The sequence below is a fragment of the Chiloscyllium punctatum genome, chromosome 20 (assembly GCF_047496795.1).
Source record: "Chiloscyllium punctatum isolate Juve2018m chromosome 20, sChiPun1.3, whole genome shotgun sequence".
Taxonomy (NCBI): Eukaryota; Metazoa; Chordata; class Chondrichthyes; order Orectolobiformes; family Hemiscylliidae; genus Chiloscyllium; species Chiloscyllium punctatum.
In genome coordinates, this window is record NC_092758.1 from 9,897,554 (window position 1) to 9,919,749 (window position 22,196).

General features: G+C 44.5%; 1 protein-coding gene across 3 annotated transcripts in view; it reads right to left on the minus strand.

The window, feature by feature from the left end:
- tmco6 (transmembrane and coiled-coil domains 6) overlaps positions 1-22,016 on the minus strand; it is a 47,821-nt gene extending 25,805 nt beyond the window's left edge. For 2 of the 3 annotated variants that reach the window (XR_011963442.1, XM_072590283.1), the window contains exons 1-6: positions 21,859-22,016; positions 16,570-16,682; positions 16,339-16,448; positions 12,739-12,922; positions 12,226-12,330; positions 7,379-7,464 (exon numbers count right to left, since the gene is read on the minus strand). Coding sequence is in view for 2 of the 3 variants with exons in the window: in XM_072590283.1 (XP_072446384.1) it covers positions 7,379-7,464; positions 12,226-12,330; positions 12,739-12,922; positions 16,339-16,448; positions 16,570-16,682; positions 21,859-21,928 (668 nt within the window). In the remaining variant the exon portion in view is untranslated. Of the gene's footprint in view, positions 1-7,378; positions 7,465-12,220; positions 12,331-12,738; positions 12,923-16,338; positions 16,449-16,569; positions 16,683-21,858 lie in introns of all 3 variants that reach the window. The other variant, XM_072590284.1, reaches the window with a different exon arrangement.
- Between the last annotated feature and the right edge of the window lie 180 nt (positions 22,017-22,196).

The following is a 22,196-nucleotide window of genomic DNA, read 5'->3' on the forward strand; positions in this document are numbered from 1 at the left end:
TTTTGGTGTCATTCAGATGGTGCACTACTGCCCTCTAGTGATGTGAAATCATCCCAGCAACTGAATGACAAAAACTTAAAACAACAGGAAATGCTCAAAAACTACAGGTCAATCAGCACTTATCAGGGGAAAAGACTTGTTAAAATTTCTATATACTCTTCAACGGAACTTAAGACTAACAGATAATCATTAAACAAATTTGCATTTATGCAATGTCTTTCATGACCCAAGGACGTTCCAGCAATAGTAGTAATTGTGTTTGAGGCACAGTAGTCAGACTCAGAGATGGAGCACGGAAACAGACCCTTTGGTCCAACCCGTCCATGCCGACCAGATATCCCAACACAATCTAGTCCCACCTGCCAGCACCCACCCCATATCTCTCCAAACCCTTTCTATTCACATACCCATTCAGATGCCTTTTAAATGTTGTAATTGTACTAACCTCCACCACTTCCTCAAACAGCTCATTCCACACATACGCCATCCTGTGCATGAAAAAGTTGCCCCTTAAGTCTCTCTATCTTTCCCCTCACCCTAAACCTATGCCCTTGAATTCTGGACTCCCCAGCCCAGGGAGAAGACTTTGTTTATTCACCCTATCCGTGCCCCTCATGATTGTGTAAACCTCTATAAGGTCACCCCTCATCCTCCGACACTCCAGAGAAAACAGCCCCAGCCTATTCAACCTCTCCCGGTAGCTCAAACCCTCCAACCCTGGCAACATCCTAGTAAATCTTTTCTGAACCGTTTCAAATTTCACAACATCCTTCTGATAGGAAGGAGACCAGAATTGCACGCAATGTTCCAAAAGTGGCCTAACTAACGTCCTGCACAGCCGCAACATGACCTCCCAACTCCTGTACTCAATACTCTTACCAATAAAGGAAAACATAACAAACGCCTTCTTCACTATCCTATCTACCTGTGACTCCAATTTCAAGGAGCTATGAACCTGCACTCCAAGGTCTCTTTGTTCAGCAACACTCCCCAGGACCTTACCATTAAGTGTATAAGTCCTGCTAAGATTTGCTTTCCCAAAATGCAGCACCTTATATTTATCTAAATTAAACACCATCTGCCATTCCTCAGCCCATTGGCTCATCTGATCAAGATCCCATTGTAATCTGAGGTAATGTTCTTCGTTGTCCACTACACCTCCAATTTTGGTGTCATTTGCAAACTTACTAACTATACCTCTTATGTTCATCTCCAGATCATTTATATAAATGACGAAAAGTAGTGGACCCAGCACCGATCCTTGTGGCACTCCATTGATCACAGGCCTCCAGTCTGAAAAACAACCCTCCACCACCACCTCCGTCTTCTACCTTTGAGCCAGTTCTGTATCCAAGTGGCTAGTTCTCCCTGTATTCCATGAGATCTAACCTTGCTAATCAGACTCCCATGGGGGACCTTGTCAAATGCCTTACTAAAGTCCATTTAGATTACATCTACTGCTCTGTCCTCATCAATCCTCTTTGTTACTTCTTCAAAAAATGCAATCAAGTTTGTGAGACATGATTTCACATGCACAAAGCCATGTTGACTATCCCTAATCAATCCTTGCCTTTTCAAATACGTGTGCTGTACATCCTGGCCCTCAGGATTCCCTCCAACAACTTGCCCACCACCGACGTCAGGCTCACTGGTCTATAGTTCCCTGGCTTGCCCTTACCAACCTTCTTAAACAGGGACACCACGTTTGCTAACCTCCAATCTTCCGGCACCTCACCTGTGACTATCGATGATACAAGTATCTCAGCAAGAGGCCCAGCAATCACTTCTCTAGCTTCCCACAGAGTTCTAGGGTACACCTGATAAGGTCATGGGGACTTATCCACTTTCATGCATTTCAAAACATCCAGCACTTCCTCCTTTGTAATATTTCAAGATGTCACCATCTACTTCCCTACATTCTAGATCTTCCATGTCCTTGTTCACAGGAAACACTGATGCAAAATACTCATTTAGTAACTGCCCCATCTCCTCCACACAAAGGCCACCTTGCTAATCTGTGAGGGGCCCTATTTTCTCCCTAGTTACCCTTTTGTCCTTAATGTATTTGTAGACACCCTTTGGAATCTCCTTAACTCTATTTGCCAAAGCTATCTCATGTTTCCTTTTTGCCCTCCTGATTTCCCTCTTAAGTGTACTCCTACTGCCTTTATACTCTTCTAAGGATTCACTCGATCTATCTTCTATACCGGACATATGTTTCCCTCTTTTTCTCAACCAAACCCTCAACTTCTTTAGTCATTCAGCATTCCCTATACCTACCAGCCTTTCCTTTCACCCTAACAGGAATATACTGTCTTTGGACTCTCGTTATCTCATTTCTGAAGGCTTCCCATTTTCCATCCGTCCCTTTAGCTGCGAACATCTGCCCCCAGTCAGTCTTTGAAACTTCTTGCCTGATACCGTCAAAATTGGCCTTTCTCCAACTTTTAGATCTGGTCTATCTTATAGTCATCATTGTAACATGAGAAAAATGGCAGCCAATTTGGGAACAGCAAGATCTCACAGACAGAGACTGAGCGCAAATTCAACTGAGTTAACAACCTTTTGAAGGGATAAATAATGACCCTTTTACAAAATAATGGTTTGGAATCTTACATTCTCTGTAAAAAAAAATTGTCTTCCACTTACACAAAGCTTTTGCTGTCCAGCAATGCCCCTGGTGATCTTTGCATACCCAAATGTCGCGTGTGAGCAGAACTCACAGGTGACACTGGACGTGAAGGGTGTGGACAAACCGGTCTGGTTTCTTCTTCTAACCCAATTTCCATTTCTATGATTCCCTGGTACTAATTTTATTTTTTCATTTCCTTGTGGGATGTGAGCGTTGCTGGCTGGTCAGCCTTTACTGCCTGCCCTTTGTTTCCCCTTAGATAACTGGTGGTGAGCTGCCTTCTTCAACCACTGTTCGTCCACGTGTTGTGGTGACTAAAAATGGCCTCCAGGAGGGAATTCTAGGATTTTAACCCAATGACAGGGAAGCAACGGTGATTAATACAATCCCTTCAGTGTGGAAACAGGCCTTTTGACCCTCCAAAGAGTAACTCTCCTCGACCCATTCCCTTTCCCTATTGCTCTACATTTACCCCTGACCAATGCACTTTACCTACACATTACTTGTCACTTGTCAACCCAAGCATAGATATTGTCCAGTTCGTTTGAACATGAACTGCATCAGTATCTGAGGAAATGTGAACGGTGCTGAGATTGTGCAAGCATTGGCAAATACTCCTCCTTCTGACCTTATGATGGAGGGAGGGTCATTGATGAAGCAGCTGAAGTTGATTGGGCCGAGGACACTATCCTGAGGAATTCCTGCAGAGATGTCCTGCAGCTGAGCTGATTGACCTCCAACAACCAAAGCCATCTTCCTACATGCCAGGTATGACTCCAGCCAGCAGAAACTTTGCCAATACTCATTGATTCCAGTTTTGCTAGGGCTCCTTGATGCCAAACTCAGTCGCATGCAGCCTTGATGTCAAGAGCTGGCATTCTCACCTCCCCTCTGGAATTCAGCTCTTTTGGCCATGTTTTGTCCAAGGCTGTAATGAGGTCTAGAGCTGAGAGGCCCTGACAGAACCCAAACAAGGAGTTATTGAGCAGGTAAGCCACAAGTAACTAGATTCATACACGGTGCATTTTATCACATACCATGGCCGATTCCAATTTGTGACCTCCGTCTTTTGCTCAATAGCACTGAAACCATAAAGTTTAATCTCATGCTTGAAGCCAAGAGGACGAGATGAGTCAAAAAGTTGTTTAGGTGCAGAGAATGAGACAGATAAGGAAAATACAAATTAGGAACAGCAGGCCATTTGACCCCTCCAGCCTACTCCAACATTTGATAAGATCATGACTGTTCCAACTGTAGTCATGATTTGGAGGTGCCAGTGTCGGACTAGAGTGGACAGTATCTGAAGTTATATGACACCAGGTTATAGTCCAACAGGTTTTTTTGAAATCACAAGCTGTCAGAGCACAGCCCCTTCGTCAGGAGCAGTGAAAGCTTGTGAGATTTCAAATAACCCTGCTGAATGATAACCTGGTGTCATGTGACTTCTGACTTTGTTCCAATTGTAGGTTCAGCTCTACTTTCCTGTCTGCCCCCATGACTCTCAAACTCAAAATCTTAAAAATATTCAATCATCATCTCCACTGCTCCCTACTCAAAAGAACTCCACAGATTAATGACCCTCAGAGATTTTACTTCTGCTCTCAGTCTTAAATGGGTTTAAGAGTTTGAGGTTAGAGCTTGAAATGGGATTGACAAGAAGATAAATGACTAAGGCCCATCTAGTTTTTCTTCTACCCTCCTGATATCTGCATGACACAATAATGGAACTGAACATCGGAGCATCCAATTTCTCTCAATTAGACCCACAAGAGGGCAGGTTAATCCGCAATGAAGGAAAGCATTAGGGGGCCATTCTATACCCATCACCAGTCAAATTAGACATTAGCTCACATCAGTGCGCAAACAGCTGATTTTGGACAAGCAGCAATAGACAATAGGTGCAGGAGTAGGCCATTCTGCCCTTCGAGCCTGCACCACCATTCAATATGATCATGGCTGATCATCCTTAATCAGTATCCTGTTCCTGCCTTATCTCCATAACCCTTGCTTCCACTATCCTTGAGAGCTCTATCCCACTCTTTCTTAAATAAATCCAGAGACTGGGCCTCCACTGCCCTCTGGGGCAGAGCATTCCACACAGCCACCACTCTCTGGGTGGAGTTTCTCCTCATCTCTGTCTTCAATGGTCTACCCCATATTTTTAAGCTGCGTCCTCTTGTTCGGCACTCACCCATCAATGGAAACATGTTTCCTGCCCCCAGAGTGTCCAATCCTTTAATAATCTTATACGTCTCAATCAGATCCCCTCTCAGTCTTCTAAACTCAAGGGTATACAAGCCCAGTCGCTCCAGTCTTTCAGTGTAAGGTAATCCTGCCATTCCAGGAATTGACCTCGTGAACCTACGCTGCACTCCCTCAATAGCCAGAATGTCTTTCCTCAAAACTGGAGACCAGAACTGCACACAGTACTCCAGGTGTGGTCTCACCAGGGCCCTGTACAGCTGCAGAAGCACCTCTTTGCTTCTATACTCAATTCCTCTTGTTATGAAAGCCAGCATGCTATTAGCCTTCTTCACTACCCGCTGTACCTGCATGCTTACCTTCATTGACTGGTGTACAAGAACACCCAGATCTTTTTGTACTGCCCCTTTGCCTAAAGTGATCTGCCTTCCTGTTCTTGCCACCAAAGTGGCTAACCATTCATTTATCCACATTAAACTGCATTTGCCATGCATCTGACCACTCACCTAACCTGTCCAGGTCACCCTGTAATCTCCTAACATCCTCCTCACATTTCACCCTGCCACCCAGCTTAGTATCATCAGCAAATTTGCTAATGTTATTACTCATACCATCTTCTTTATCATTAACATATATTGTAAAATGTTGCGGTCCCAGCACTGATCCCTGCGGTACCCCACTGGTCACTGCCTGCCATTCCGAAATGGAGCCGTTTATCACTACTCTTTGTTTCCTGTCAGCCAACCAACTTTCAATCCAAGTTAGTACTTTGCCCCCAATACCATGCGCCCTAATTTTGCTCACCAACCTCCTATGTGGGACTTTATCAAAAGCTTTCTGAATGTCCAGGTACACTATATCTACTGGATCTCCCTCGTCCATCTTCAGAATTACATTCTCAAAAAATTCCAGATTAGTCAAGCATGATTTCCCCTTCATAAATCCATGCTGACTCTGTCCTATCCTGTTACTACTATCCAGATGTGTCGTAATTTCATCCTTTATAATAGACTCCAGCATCTTTCCCACCACTGAGGTCAGACTAACTGGTCTATAATTTCCTGCTTTCTCTCTCCCACCTTTCTTAAAAAGGTGATACAACATTAGCCACCCTCCAATCCGCAGGAACTGATCCCGAATCTATTGAACTTTGGAAAATAATCACCAACACATCCACGATTTCTCGAGCCAACTCCTTCAGTACGCTGGGATGTAGATCATCAGGCCCTGGGGACTTATCAACCTTCAGACCCAACAGTCTCTCCAACACCAATTCCTGGCAAATATAAATTCCCTTAAGTTCAGATCTTTCAGCCACTGTTACCTCAGGGAGATTGCTTATCTTCCCTAGTGAACACAGATCTGAAGTACCAATTCAATTCTTCTGCCATTTCTTTGTTCCCCGTAATATATTCCCCTGTTTCTGTCTTCAAGGGCCCAATTTTAGTCTTAACCGTTTTTTTGCCTTTGATGAGCAGCACCTTTATCTCAGTATGAATCTGCAGCACCGTATTCCTTAGGGACCACAGATATTTATTTTTACGTGGAATGTCAAACACAGAATCAGGTCATTCAGCTCAACTGGCCAATGTTGATGTGAAAGCTCTGTACGAGTCTTTTCCACCTTGTCTGCTCCTCAGTTTATGTATACATCCCTCTATTTCTTTCTCCTCTGTGCCCTTCCCTAACTTCTCCTTGATTTCATATTCTATGTGGTTGATAACATAGAAACAAACAGACGATACCACAGATTGTTGAACATAAACATCTCCAGTCAGGGCCCTAAATTGGGATTACCACATGAAGATCTTGGGACTGCCCACAGGCAATTAAAGCCTGTACCCCCAGCTTGAAATGCTTTATCCCACGATGATTCACCCTCTTCTGCTTTCTTCTAATAAATTAAAGTTCCATTGTATTCTCCTCTTACACAGGAACGTTGTGCTGCCCGAGTGTTATAATTCCAAAATGCATTTGATTATCATATTGTCCAAATTGTTCAGATGGGAAGAACAATGTTATTGGGACCAGACTGGAAATCAGTGCAGTGACACAAAAGACTTAGAAAAGGGAGCGAGTGTTGACAAGTCCAAATTATAAACAAGACACTATTGCTACGGGAGATGACAGTGTGATGAAGCTGGTTACAGAACTGGCAGATATTTTGAAACAGAGACTCTGCATAGATTTTAATCAACCTAATTGCGAACAGGTTTTCAAGAAAAATGGAATTATTCCAAAAGCTCTGTATTAAACCGCACCCAGTAATGGCAGCAGGAGATAGGTTGGAATGGGATGACTTGTGGTAGAGTATGCATTTAAAGGGAAACAGGCCAGAGGGAGGATAAAGAATTATGTTGATAAGGGTAAATCATATAATGTGGGAGAAGCCTCGTGTGTTGAAAATAATTCAGCAAAGACCAGTGAGGCTGAATGGCCTATTACTGTGCTGTAAATGTTAATCCTACTAGAGTTTTAGAGTGAAGCAGACCACATTCATCCTGGATCCAGATACATACAGAGCCCAGCTGGGTGCTAACTTACAGGATGATCTTCTCTCCTGCTTCCTTCGCCTGCAGCATTTGTGACAGCAAATAAGCCGTAGCCTCCACCACAGCTCCATGAGGTGACTGAAAGAGACAGATAAGGCTCTGCAAGCACTTTACATTTACATACCGGCTCTTAGAGGGAAAAAAACAGCCCAAGGCACCTGGCACTCAGGCAGAGAGAAAGGGACAGACATTAATTTTAAACAATATTTGAAGAATGGGTAAAACGCCAAGAGGATTAACATAGGAGAACGCAGTTCTGTTTTTCTAGGGTATTACAAACTTCACAAAGACCTATAACAGCTTAAAGAGAAATCTAACCTTTAGCTTATCAGCAGAAAGGACGACATGGCGAGATTTTACAATTGAAAACTTTGATTGTATCCACGACTAAAAACAGAGAATACTTAATTAAACACGTAACATTCTGTAGATAATTTATCTTTAAACAAATAAATAGACAAAGTCTTTTCCCTGGGTGGGGGAGTCTAGAACTAGAGGGCATAGGTTGAGGGTGAGAGGGGAAAGATATATAAGAAACCTAAGGGGCAACCTTTTCACACAGAGGGTAGTACATGTATGGAATGAGCTGCCAGAGGAAGTGGTGGAGGCTGGTACAATTGCAACATTTAAAAGGCATTCGGATGGGTATATGAATAGGAAGGGTTTGGAGAGATATGGGCCAAGTACTGGCAGGTGGGATGAGATTGGGTTGGGATACCTGGTCGGCATGGATAAGTTGGACCGAAGGGTCTGTTTCCATGCTGTACATTTCTATGACTCTATGAAAAGAATTTGCCCATTTCTACTTGAATGACAATTCCAATTCTGATACATGAGTCAGCCTCTTAAGTAGATATTCACTGTCTTGAATCTATCCAAAATGTGATAGAGCTCCCTATGATTTACTTCTGTTCTTTGCCTTTCCCAATACCATTTTCTACCTTGAGTGTGCTCCTGGAGAAGTCTGCATTACCTTCAGCTAGCTGAACGCTCCAGCCTCACCTTTATACCCTCACAAACTAGGCTTTCAAACTGACTGCAAATTCCCACCTCCATTCTGTGCTTTGAAAAACAATTCCAGCATTTTCTCTGCTTAACCTTGCCAACATTCAACTGCTTGCTCTCCCCTTCTTAGTCAAGGTCAGAAGTCACACAACACCAGACAAAAGTCTAATAGGTTTATTTGAAATCACAAGCTTTTGGAGCACTGTTCCTGGAGCAGCACGCCAAAAACTTGTGATTTCAAATAAATCTGTTAGACTATAATCTGGTGTTGTGTGACTTCTGACCTTGACTTCCTGACGTAGGGCTTTTGCCTGAAATGTTGATTTTTCCTGCTCCTCGGATGCTGCCTGACCTGCTGTGCTTTTTCAGCACCACTCTAATCTTGACTCTGATCTCCAGCATCTGTAGTATCCACTTCTGCCTAGCCTGAGTTCCCATCTTGTCCAGCCCAGTCCAACACTGCACCTCCCCCTCAGGCCTTCTCAGTTTATTGATCCTGAAGAGCAGAACAGGCAGTCTGTGATATTTCTGGGTTGAGAAGGAAGTCTACAATCTGATCTGAAAAAGATCTGCAACACCGGCTGAGCACTTCCTACACATGGTAAAGGCAATTCAGTCACAGAAAGAGGAATATACTTTTACATGTAGCTGAGACAGACACCATAAATCAGGTTTGGAGTTGCAAATGGAAACCTGATTTCGGGAGTACACAATAAAAGAGCGTTCAGATTGACTATTTCCAGAAATATTCTGTTCGTTTGTCAGCCATTATTAAAAATTCTCAGAAGTACACTGGGGTATTGTTTTTACGTTTTTTTTTGGAAATGCTAATGAAAAGACTTTGAGGATCACAAAAAGCTAGCATCCAAGTTGAGTGGATAACAGGAATGCAAATGGAATGGTGGTCTCTATTTAAAAGGGAATGAAATATAAAGCTAGGGAGATTTTGCTAAAGCTGTACATGGCACTAGTCAGATCTCAACTGGAATAATGTGAACAGTTCTGGGCCCCTTGTCTATGCAAAGATATAGTGGCATTGGAGACAGTCCACAGAAGATTGAGTAGGCTGATACCAGATATGGAGGGACTGTCCTGTGATGAGGGGTTTTGTAGCTTGAGCCTGTACTCACTGGAACAAAGAAGGAGGAGAGGCGACCTTATTGAAACAAACATAATTTTTAGGGGTCTTGACTGGCTAAACGCGGAAAGGTTCTTTCCCCCATAGGAAAATCTAGAAACAGAGGGTATAGCTTCAGAATAAGGGGTCGCTAATTTAAGATAGAGATGAGGAAAAATTTATCTCAGAGGGTAGTAACCCTGTGGAATTGTTTACCACATAAGACTATTGAGGCTGGATAGATAGATTTTTAATCTGTAAGGGAATCAAGGGTTATAGGAAAAAGGCAAGTAAGTGGAGTTGAGGATTATTAAATCAGTCATGATCTTTGAGTGACAGAGCAGACTCAATGTACTGAATGGTTTGCTTCTACTCCTGTGTCTTATGATCTTCATTGATCCTGACACCTTTCCAGTCAGCAACAAGAGTTAGTGCTCCCAAAACAGCTTTCTTCCCCCCTCCATAGCAACAAGAAAAACACTGGTCCTGTATCCAAGTAGAAATGCTAATCTGCAGCCTCTATTATTGCTTTTCACCTTCCAAACAAAGGGACAGGTTCTAGCCTGACTATTTACAACCTGATACTGATAACATCTTTCTGGGTTTTAGGAGACTTAGTCTCTTAATTGAGGACGTGGCAACATCCATCCAATGACACAAGGTAAATCTTCTTTCTATGACAAGCTCCAGCTGGGGCCAATGTGCATTTCACTTAAACTACATTTGAAGAGACAATCCAAATCATAATCATCTTATAAACCAAAAGATTAGTCTTAACATACAATAATATAACTGCATACTTGCAACAAGAATATTCATGACCGTGAGATGCCCTATAGTACAGTACAGCCAGTGAAGTACTTCTTAACTCTTCTCACCAAAAGAGATGAGGTGGTGACTTCACTTTAAACAAGTACAATGGAAGAAGAGACCAAAAAATTGGATCATCATGGAAGGCGAAAATGACAAAAGGGATGATGGAGCACGGTGAAATGAGATTTTGAATGGGAAAGTAAACAGAAAAAAGACAGGTTGAGCTATAAATTGGAAAATTCAATTCATTACCAATGATTTCTGTCCCAAAAACAAGACCAGCGGTTATGCTCAAATTGCTGCACCAAATCCACATAACGGATATCTCTTTCATCTGTTCCTCTCTGCACCGGTTTCCCTCCATATATGTTTACTGTTACATGTCTAACTTCTCCCTATTCTAAGGAAAGTCCACTAACCTGAAACATTAACTGCTTCTCTTTCCACAGATGGCACCTGACCTGCCAAGTCTTTCCAGCAAATCCTGATCACATTTCTGACATTGCTCTTTGAATTGCCATCACTGTCACCCATCTTCAAGCCATGTAAAAACATACTGAAGCAAAGTATTTTTATGGATGGCAGTTTAGTTTGATCAGGATATTTGGAAACCTCTCCAACTCTCAGTGGCTCAGTAAGAAAGAACTTGAGTATTTCTGAGAATAGAGACCAGCTTTTGAAGCCTCTCATCGGGACACGATGTTGACTGATTGGCAACTCTGATTAATCAATAAGTTACCAGGGGAATTACAATGGTGAATTGCTCTTACTCAAACTGTGACATGGGTCTTTTTAACATACAGAAGGGGTCTCAGTTTAATATTTAGCAGGCCTCTGATCTCCTCTAACACCCATTCAACCAGAAAAGACACCACTTCTGACAGTGCAGTATTCTATCAGTATCAATATGGCCTCCAATTGTTTTGCAGGAACTTATTAATCAAAAGGCTCTTAAAACTGTATGCACAGTAACTTAAAGGAGTTGATTTGGACGCAAGTGAGCAGCGTAATCTTTGGTTGCTGCTCAATATTTTAGAGGTGAAAGTTGATCAGTACTGGATGGCGTGTGTCAACATAAATCAGACTTTTGAGGCCATTGCATGAACCTACAGTCTGCCAGCTCACAGGCAAGACTGCTATGTACTGTGTGTAATAATCCAATACAATCTGCAGGGCATTGATCGCATGGTTGTTCAGTTAACCAGAAAAACCAATTCAACTAGATGTCTAACCTGCAGCTTAGTTGACAACTTTCCTCAGTTGTGGGTTCAATTCCAAATACCTGAGTACAATATGTAGACTGGCATTTCCAGCGCAAATCCCAAGAAGCCCTGCATCATGGAAATGCCATTGTTTTGAACGAGACTTTAGATTGAATCCCTGACCCACTGTGATCAACAACAAGTCTTGTTTCCAGTTCAAAAATTACTGAGTTGGCAGTAAAACATTTTGGGGCATCTGAGGTCACGAAAAGCAGTATAAAAATAAATTCTTCTTTTTAACAGTACGACTGCAGTGATAACGTAAAACGCCTTCCAAATGTGAGAGGGGGAAACCATCCACAAACACTAACACATGCCCCAGGGCTCCCTGTTCAAGTTAATAAAAGTGCTCAGTTACCCATGAAGGAAGGTGACACAGTAAAGACAGGATTCTTTTACCATAACACAAAAGAATAACAGTGCCAGAAAGTTAACAAAGGTAAAGGAGAACGCGGAATTCTTCAGTTGCAAGACTTGCAAAAGCTGAGCCCCACACAGACTGAAAATGGATGCTCTTTTCCGAACACAGACTCCAGTCTAAATACATGGCTAGTTATTTCAGTAATGAATGCAGTGCTGAACAAAATAACAAGTTTCTTACTCAGTTATGCAAATAAGTAAGATTTGGTGATTATACCTCACCTGCAGACAGACTGACAAAGCTTGGATCACACCTTGCACCAGAAGCTGACTCCGAACTGCTTCATTCTCAGCTGCCAGGTTGCCCAGTATGTACAGGCACAGCTCCTGCAACGAAGCCACCAAAACAATCTGCATATTTATACATTTTTAAGCAGCCAAAATAATTTGGAAAGATCAGCTCAGAAATGGATGATGACCTTTGTGTTAAGCTCTCTGACAACCAGTTACCAAACTCAATTCCCAGTGTGAGATTGAAGCATCCATTAGGGTGCTCAGTAAAAGCACTGGTCACGTACCAGACAACTAAATGTCGGCAGCAAAGCACCTGAGTTAGCCTGTGCGAGGGCCTGAGGGGTTTGACTGCCGCATGGAGATTAGTCATTGCAGCACCTAGAAAAGAGTGGGACATGGTTCACTGGACTGTGTGCTCTGGGACTTAAAGTGCAACATTCTGATTGGGAGCCAGGAGGATTATCGCACAGAGTGATGCCTAAAAAATATGGTACTACTCACCGTGAACTTGGCACTTTGGCCGGAGAGGTACGTCAGGAGGTAAGGTGTTGCTGGTAAACAGACAAGCGAGACGCTGGGATCATCGGAGTGAGAGAGTTTGAGCAAACACTGGGCAGCCTGAAGTTGAACTGATGCCAGGTTGCTGGTGAAGAGACCGTTAAGGACACGGATACTGTTTTCGAACCTACACGAGGTGCAAAAAATATCATGGAGTTTGTGTTTCAGACAGCCCTGGGTTTTAGTAGGGTCTACAGATGTTATGATTTTCAAAATGTCTTATGGTTGAAAGGGTGCCGAGCATTCACAACAAAGTGGATGGATTAATCATGCAAATAGTTGCAAATGGATATGATGCAGAAGACATGGCTGCAGGGAACTGAATACTCAGGAGCGTTCAGTTTTTAGGGAAGGATAGTCAAAAAGGAAGATGTGGTGGGGTAGCATTGCTGGTTAAAGAGCAATGGTGAGGAAGAACATTTGCTTTGGGAAGTGGAATCTGTATGGATAGAATTGTGTGTAAATATCATGGGACAGAAAACAAGAGTTAGGGTTGTGTTTAAACTCAACTGTAGAAGCAACATTGGGCAAGGTATCAAACAGGAATTTAGAGATGCAAGCAACAGATGTACGCGTAGTGTCTTTAATCTGAATACAGCTCGAGTAAGTCAAATCAGTAACAATACTGTAATGGAGGGATTTCAGTACAGGATGGCTTTTGTTAATACAAAAAGGAACTAACTAGAGAACATCCTAGACTGGGTACCGTGTAATCAGAGAGGAATACTTCGCAATCGGTTTGTGTGAGGAAGTGCAACAACTGTTCATTCCTGTCTGGTACAAAATGAAAATGGGAAAAGGGCCTGACCATGACTAACAAGAGAAATTAAGGACAGTATAAGATGCAAGCGAGAGTCACACAAATAGCTTAAAAAAGAGCAATAGACCTGAGGACTTGGAGCAATCTGGATTTCAGTAAACTCATGAGACTAAGCTTGCGCGGAACCCAAAACTGGTTGCAAAAGTATCGACAGGTATGTGAAGAGAAAAGGATTAGTGAGGACAAATATCGGTCCCTGAGTCAAAAACAGGGGAAGTTGTAAGGGGGAACAAAGAGTTGGCAGACCAATTAAATACACGCTACAGTTCTGTCTTCACATGGACGGACAAAAATATTGTTCCAAAAACATTGGGGACCACGGAGTCAAGTGAGGAGGGAGGAACTAAAGGGAATCAGTATGAGTAGGGAAATGTTAGTGGGGAAACTAATGGGTTTAAAGGCTGTTAAAACCCCAGGATCTGACAATTTGTAGTTCGCTGCACTTAAAGTGACTGCACAAATATTGACTGCATTGGTGACCATCTTTCAAAGATTGTACAGACTCCAGAACAGTTCCTATGAGTTGAAGGGTAGCTATGTACCCTACCATTTAAAAAAGGAAGTGGAAAGAAAACAGCATTATGGATCAGTTAGTGGGGTACATTGTATTGTAGGTGGGGAAAATGCTAGAGTGCATTATAAAAGATTTAACAGTAGAATACTTCAAAAACAGTGACAGAATTGGCCAGAGTCAACATGGATTTATAAAAAAGGAGATCATGCTGGACAAATCTGGCAGTTTATGAGAATGTAACTGGGAGAGTTTATAATGGGGAGCCAGTGGATGTCCTTTACTTGGACCTTTAGAAAGTTTTCGTCAGGTCCCACATAAGAGATCAGCATATAAGAATAAAATGCATGAGGTTAGGTCGTGTACCAGCATGGATAAAGAACTGGTTAGCAGATAGGAAACAGAGAGTGTGAATACACAAGGCTTTTTCTGAGTGACAGCCAGTACTCATGAGATACTGCAGAGACCAGTACGTGGACCTCAGAAATTCACTGTATATATAAATAAATTATTTAGATGAGGGAATTAAATGGAATATCCCCAAGTCTGCAGATGACACAAAGCTGGGTGAGAGAGTGAGCTGTGAGGAGAATGCAGGGATGCTTCAGTGTGATTTGGACAAGTTGAGTGAGTGGACAAATGCATGATTGATGTAATATAACGTGAATAAATGTGAGGTATCCAATTTGGTAGTAAAATAGGGAGACAGATTATTATTTAAATAGTGACAGATTGGAAAAGAGGGAAGTGCAAAGGGATTAGGATGTTCATGTACACCAGTCACCAGAAGCAAACATACAGGTTGATCTGGTGGTGAGGGCATCCAATGGCATTGCCACATCATAGCAAGAGGATTCGAGTACACAAGCAGAGATGTCTTGCTGCAATTGTGCAGGACCTTGGTGAGACCATAGCTGGAGTGCTTTTGTTCTGACTGGACTTACAAGGATATGTCATTGAGGACTGAAATGAGGAGAAATGTCTTCACAGAGAGAGGGTGGGCGAGAGAGAGAGAGAGCGCGAGCACAGGGGAGGGGGAGGGGGAAGAGGACAGTGATATATGAAGAGAGATATAGAGAGACAGAGAGAGAGAGACACACACCATTTGAACTGTTCTGTGTGACTCACCTGGTTAGTAAGTCAATGTTACACACCTCGGTAAACACCTAACCAGAACCCTAACTTGCCCCTCATCGCACCCTCCAACGCAACTGCATGGGAGATCCGGTCTGTAAAGCCCCAAGTCATTTTACAGAACTGATTATTGAAGAGAATGTGACACCAAGCCACATGTGGCAGCCACAAACTGGCCAGAAAGGTAGCAGCACCTTTATAAGGAACAGTGAGGTACAGAGATTCAGGGATGGTATTCTAGAGCTATAATCATGAAGCATAAGAGACAAGGACTGGAGCAGCACAGAGATCTCAGTGTTTTACAAGGATACTGATATGGAGCGATGATACCATGAAAGGATTTTAAAACAAGAATGCGACTTTTAAAATCTATATCCTAATATGAGATAGCATAGAAGGCAGCTTAATGATTTGCCATGCTTTCACTAGCTCCGAGTGGAAACCAACAAAGAGATTTCCATCCACTAAGAATTAACCTGAAATTACCCAAACACAATGCAGATGGATACTGCAAGAATCAGGGCTGGATGTCAATCTGAGATTCACAATGTGAAAGCTCAGTTAAACATACTGAATCATTCCGTCTTCCATCACTGCAGTTACCTGGTAGGCAGCTGTCATATTCCACTTGACAGTTCAGCAAACCAAAACGAAAAGCTTAATTGATAAACTTGCTCAGGTCCAATGTGACAGACAGTTAAAAACTTAAACTAAAATCAATAAAGCTCTTCATATGTGGGCTGGCACTGGGCAAGGGAAAATGCTCACAGATAGATTGTTCCCAGAAAGCCAAACAATGTCCTGCAGGGAAGGGAATTTGAATTGAGTTTGTTCTTCTTCATGACTTTAGTTCCACACTGCATGTGCTCAAAATTATTTAAATTTGCCCAGTAAGAATATGCAGTTTTATGAAGAAGACTGCTGAACAGTCCATTTTAGTGCCACATGAGAGTGAGTTTGACAATATCAGCAGAAAACAAACAACATGAAGAGGATTTATGTGAAAAAATTGCAGTTAGCTGACATTGCAAGTGAGTGGAATGTCGGTTAAAATAAAAAGTCATTAAACTGCCAGTACCTGACAAAAATCTGCTGTGCCTCCTTCAGGTGCAGCACTCGACGTAGAGAGCATAAAGCAGCAAGACGATCATCTGATCCACGCTGAATCCTCTGATACAGCTGAAAAATCTACGACAGGCCAGAGGTTGACTATGTTCAACAGCCAATTCATTTTTAATTTGAAAATGTCTCTATTAAAATGTCTGCCAGGAACCAGGTCAGACCTTGGTGTGGCCAGACTGCATCTCACCTCCTCCTGAGTAACTGAAGTCTCTCGAATCTCCACGTCCTCTCCATCGCCCTGCAGACCCCTTGGCAATCTTTTGCTTACCAACTGCTTTTCCTTACGTGCTTTCCTCAGAGCTGCACAAAGAAAGGAAGCTTGAGGTAACTTTAAAATGTTTCACAAAAAGAGTAAAATGGTAAAACAGGATCAGTTCAAAGGTCTGCAGAGCATGTCATTTAACTTACTGGCACCAATACAACAGAAGGCGTTTACACCATGCTAACAAACATTACGTGCTGCACTTTAGTAGACAAAAGGGAAATAGATTATAATTTAAAAGAACACAAAGTGTAGGAGCAAATCATGCAAACAGAAATAAGCGAAAAGTCAAACAATTTTGGGTGGCACGGTGGCTCAGTGGTTAGCACTGTTGCCTCACAACACCAGGGTCCCAGGTTCGATTCTGGCCTTGGGCGACTGTCTATGTTGAGTTTGCACATTCTCCCCGTGTCTGCGTGGGTTTCCTCCGGGTGCCCCGGTTTCCTTCCACAGTCCAAAAATGCGCAGGCCGGGTGAATTGGCCATGCTAAATTGCCGCAGTGTTACGTGCATTAGTCAGAGGGAAATGGTTCTGGGTGGATTACTCTTCGGACGGTTAGAACATAGAACATAGAACAATACAGCACAGAACAGGCCCTTCGGCCCACGATGTTGTGCCGAACTTCTAACCTAGATTAAGCACCCATCCATGTACCTATCCAAATGCCGCTTAAAGGTCGAAAATGATTCTGAATCTACCACTCCCACGGGCAGCGCATTCCATGCCCTCACCACTCTCTGGGTAAAGAACCCACCCCTGACATCTCCCCTATACCTTCCACCCTTCACCTTAAATTTATGTCCCCTTGTAACACTCTGTTGTACCCAGGGAAAAAGTTTCTGACTGTCTACTCTATCTATTCCTCTGATCATCTTATAAACCTCTATCAAGTCACCCCTCATCCTTCGCCGTTCCAACGAGAAAAGGCCGAGAACTCTCAACCTATCCTCATACGACCTACTCTCCATTCCAGGCAACACCCTGGTAAATCTTCTCTGCACCCTCTCCAAAGCTTCCACATCTTTCCTAAAGTGAGGCGACCAGAACTGCACACAGTACTCCAACTGTGGCCTAACCAAAGTCCTGTACAGCTGCAACATCACTTCACGACTCTTGAATTCAATCCCTCTGCTAATGAACGATAATACTCCATAGGCCTTCTTACAAACTCTATCCACCTGAGTGGAACCTTCAAAGATCTATGTACATAGACCCCAAGATCCCTCTGTTCCTCCATCTGACTAAGAACCTTACCATTAACCCTGTATTCCGCATTCTTATTTGTTCTTCCAAAATGGACAACCTCACACTTGGCAGGGTTGAACTCCATCTGCCACTCCTCAGCCCAGCTCTGCATCATATCTAAGTCCCTCTGCAGCCGACAACAGCCCTCCTCACTGTCCACAACTCCACCTATCTTCGTATCATCTGCAAATTTACTGACCCACCCTTCGACTCCCTCATCTAAGTCATTAATAAAAATTACAAACAGCAGAGGACCCAGAACTGAACCCTGCGGAACTCCACTTGTAACTGGCCTCCAGGCTGAATATTTACCATCTACCACCACTCTCTGCCTTCGACCGGTTAGCCAGTTTTCTATCCAATTGGCCAAATTTCCCTCTATCCCATGCCTCCTGACTTTCTGCATAAGCCTACCATGGGGAACCTTATCAAATGCCTTACTAAAATCCATGTACACTACATCCACTGCTCTACCCTCATCCACATGCTTGGTCACCTCCTCGAAGAATTCAATAAGATTTGTAAGGCAAGACCTACCCTTCACAAATCCGTGCTGGCTGTCCCTAATCAAGCAGTGTCTTTCCAGATACTTGTAAATCCTATCCCTCAGTACCCTTTCCATTACTTTGCCTACCACAGAAGTAAGACTAACTGGCCTGTAATTCCCGGGGTTATCCCTATTCCCTTTTTTGAACAGGGGCACAACATTCGCTACTCTCCAGTCCCCTGGTACCACCCCCGTTGCCAGTGAAGACGAGAAGATCATTGCCAACAGTACTGCAATTTCCTCTCTTGCTTCCCACATAATCCTAGGATATATCCCGTCAGGCCCGGGGGACTTGTCTATCCTCAAGTTGTTCAAAATGTCCAACACATCTTCCTTCCGAACAGGTATCTCTTCTAGCTTAACAGTCCATTTCACACTCTCCTCTTCAACAATACGGTCCCTCTCGTTCGTAAATACTGAACAGAAGTACTTGTTCAAGACCTCTCCTATCTCTTCCGACTCAATACACAGTCTCCCACTACTGTCCTTGATCGGACCTACCCTCGTTCTCGTCATTCTCAGGTTTCTCACATACGCATAAAATGCCTTTAGTGTTGTGTTGTTTGGCATAGACATGCTGTATTAGTCAAAGAGCAGGTCAGAGTCAAGGAATAAGCAGCAAGTAACTCATCTTGACTCCTCAAATCCTGTCCATTGTCAACAAGGCACAAGTCAGGAGTATGATTGAATATTCCCAACTTGCTTGGATGAGTGCAGCTCCAATAACACTCAAGAAGCTTCACAGCATACAGGACGAAAGTGAGGAATGCAGATGCTGGGGATTAGAGTTGAGAGTGTGGTGCTGGAAAAACACAGTAGGTCAGGCAGCATCCGTGGAGCAGGAGAATCAACATTTTGGGCAAAAGCTCTTCATCAGGCCCTTTCCTGATGAAACATAGATTTTCCCGCTCCTCGGATGCTTTTCCAGCACCACATTTTCGACTACAAGACAAAGCAGCCCACCTGATTGGCACAAAGATCCACTCCCTCTGCCACAGAGATGCTCAGTAGCAGCAGTGTGTACTATCTAAAAGATGCACTGCAGTAATTCATCAAAGATCCTCAGACAACAACACCCAAACACACAATCACTTCCATCCAGACAGATGCATGGGAACAACGCCACTTGCAAGTTCGCCTCCAAGCCACTCACCATCTTGACTTGGAAATATATCACCATTCCTTCACAGTAACTGCACCAAAGTCCAGGAATGACCTCCCAACTACGTTATGGGTCCTCCTTCAACACAGACTGCAGTGATTCAAGAAGGCAGCTCAGCACCCACTTCCCCGGGTCAATTAGGGATTGGCAATAAATGTTGGCCAGCCAGCAACACCCGCATCCCGCGAATGATTAGAAAGCACATAACTAGGGATGGGTACTTGTCCCATTCTCAAATGCTTGCTTCTTCTTTCCTCCAGCCCCAGTGAGGCATGTATGTAACTCCAACCCAGCTAATGTGGAGAGGGTGGGAGTCAAACTTACCTTCCCAACTCAATCATGCATTAGGAAATGATGACATAGATTTGAAAGGCTGGTCATTGCATTAGTCAACTCCAGCCTATTCTTGACCCACTCCAATTTGCCTAACGGGGCAACACATCCATGTCAGATGCCATATCACTTGCCCTTCACTCCCCCCTAAAACATCTTGACAGCAAGTACAGCTACGTAAGAATCCTACTCATTGACTACAGTTCAGCCTTCAACACTATTATCCCCTCAAGACTGAATACTAAACTTAGTGATCTCGGACTAAGCCCCACTCTCTGCAACTGGATCCTCAGTTTCCTAACCCACAGGCCACAATCAACGAAGACTGGGGACAATATTTTGTCACTAACACACAACACTGGAGCCCCCAGGGGTATGTACTCCAGCCCCCTACTGAACTCACTGTATACCCATGACAGCGACGCCAAATATCAGACTAATGCCACTTATAAGTTCGCTGATGACACCACCATAGTCAGTCAAATCTTAGATGATGACGAAACAGACTACAGATGGGAGGTGGAAGATCTGGAAAAATGGTGCACTGAGAACAACCTAGCTCTCAATAGCAGCACAACCAAGGAACGCATCATTGACTTTCAGTGGGGTGTTACTCATGCCCCTCTACACATTAACAGCACAGAGGCGGAACGAGTGGAGAGTGTCAAGCTCCTGGGAGTGGTCATCCACAACAAGCTTTCTTGGACTCTTCATGTGGACATACTGGTTACAAAGGCCCAACAATGTGCCTTCTTCCTCAGGCAGCTGAGGAAATTTGGCATGATGGCAAATACCCTTGCCAACTTTTATAGGTGTGCCACCGAAAACATTCTGATTGAATGTATCATTACCTGGTATGGCAACTGTACCAGTCAAGATCGAAGACGGTTACAGAGAGTGGTGAACTCGGCCCGGACAATCACAAAGGCCAACCTCCCATCTATAGAATCCATCTACCAGGCCCGCTGTCAAGGAAAGGCCGCCAGCATTCTCAAGATCCATCCCAGGCAATGTTATTCTACAAAATCTACCATTGGGCAGAAGGTACAGAAGCCTGAACACGCACCAACCGGCTTCAAAACAGTTTCTACCCTATTGTTGTTAGAATACTGAGTGGAATCACAAACTCCTAACAGCCGCCTGTATGTTTGTTTTTGTTTTTGCCGCTGTTTACCTATTATTTACTATCTATACTACTTAGCTCTGCTCTGCTTGTACTGCTTGCAAGGCAAAGCTTTTCACTGTGCCTCAGTACACGTGACAAATTCAATTCAATTCCCTCCTCTCCTCTCCTCCCCCCTCATTGTCCTCCCTCTCCCACTCTCTTGCTTCCCCTCCTCCCCCTCTTCACCATCCCCACCTCCTCTCCATTTCTACCTCCACACCCCCACCTCCCCCGCCTCTCCACCCCAACCCCCCCCCACTCCCCCGCCTCTCCACCCCAACCCCCCCCCACTCCCCCGCCTCTCCACCCCAACCCCCCCCCACTCCCCCGCCTCTCCACCCCAACCCCCCCCCACTCCCCCGCCTCTCCACCCCAACCCCCCCCCACTCCCCCGCCTCTCCACCCCAACCCCCCCCCACTCCCCCGCCTCTCCACCCCAACCCCCCCCCACCCCAACCCCCCCCCACCTCTCCACCCCAACCCCCCCCCACTCCCCCGCCTCTCCACCCCAAACCCCCCCCACTCCCCCGCCTCTCCACCCCAACCCCCCCCCACTCCCCCGCCTCTCCACCCCAACCCCCCCCCACTCCCCCCCAACCCCCCCCCCACTCCCCCGCCTCTCCACCCCAACCCCCCCCCGCCTCTCCACCCACCGCCCTTCCACCCCGCCCCATCCATCTGCTCCCCCCCCATCTCTTTCTCCCTCCCCATCTCCACTCTCACTCTCGCGCCGGCGCCCCCTCCTCCCTTCCTCTCCGTACCCCGCTCGTGCTGCCGCCTCTTGGCTTTAATCTCCTCCACGCCGCAAACTCGGTTCCGGTTCCGGATCATGTTCCCCCGGCCTCTCTGTGAGCCGCCGGGGCTGATCCTCTCACACGGACCGGTACAACCAGGGGCCCGTTCGCCCGCTCCCACCGTCGCACGCTGATGACGCAAATCGTCGCTGAACCTCCCCCCCCCCCCGAATACAGCGCCACCCGCTGTCCCGGAGGCTGAATTGCGGCCCAGTTCTTCCCACAGGCTCCCCTTGCCCTTCTTCTGAAGACCAATATACACTCTGATAGTGTCCTAAACATGACAGCTCACCTCCTAACAGTTT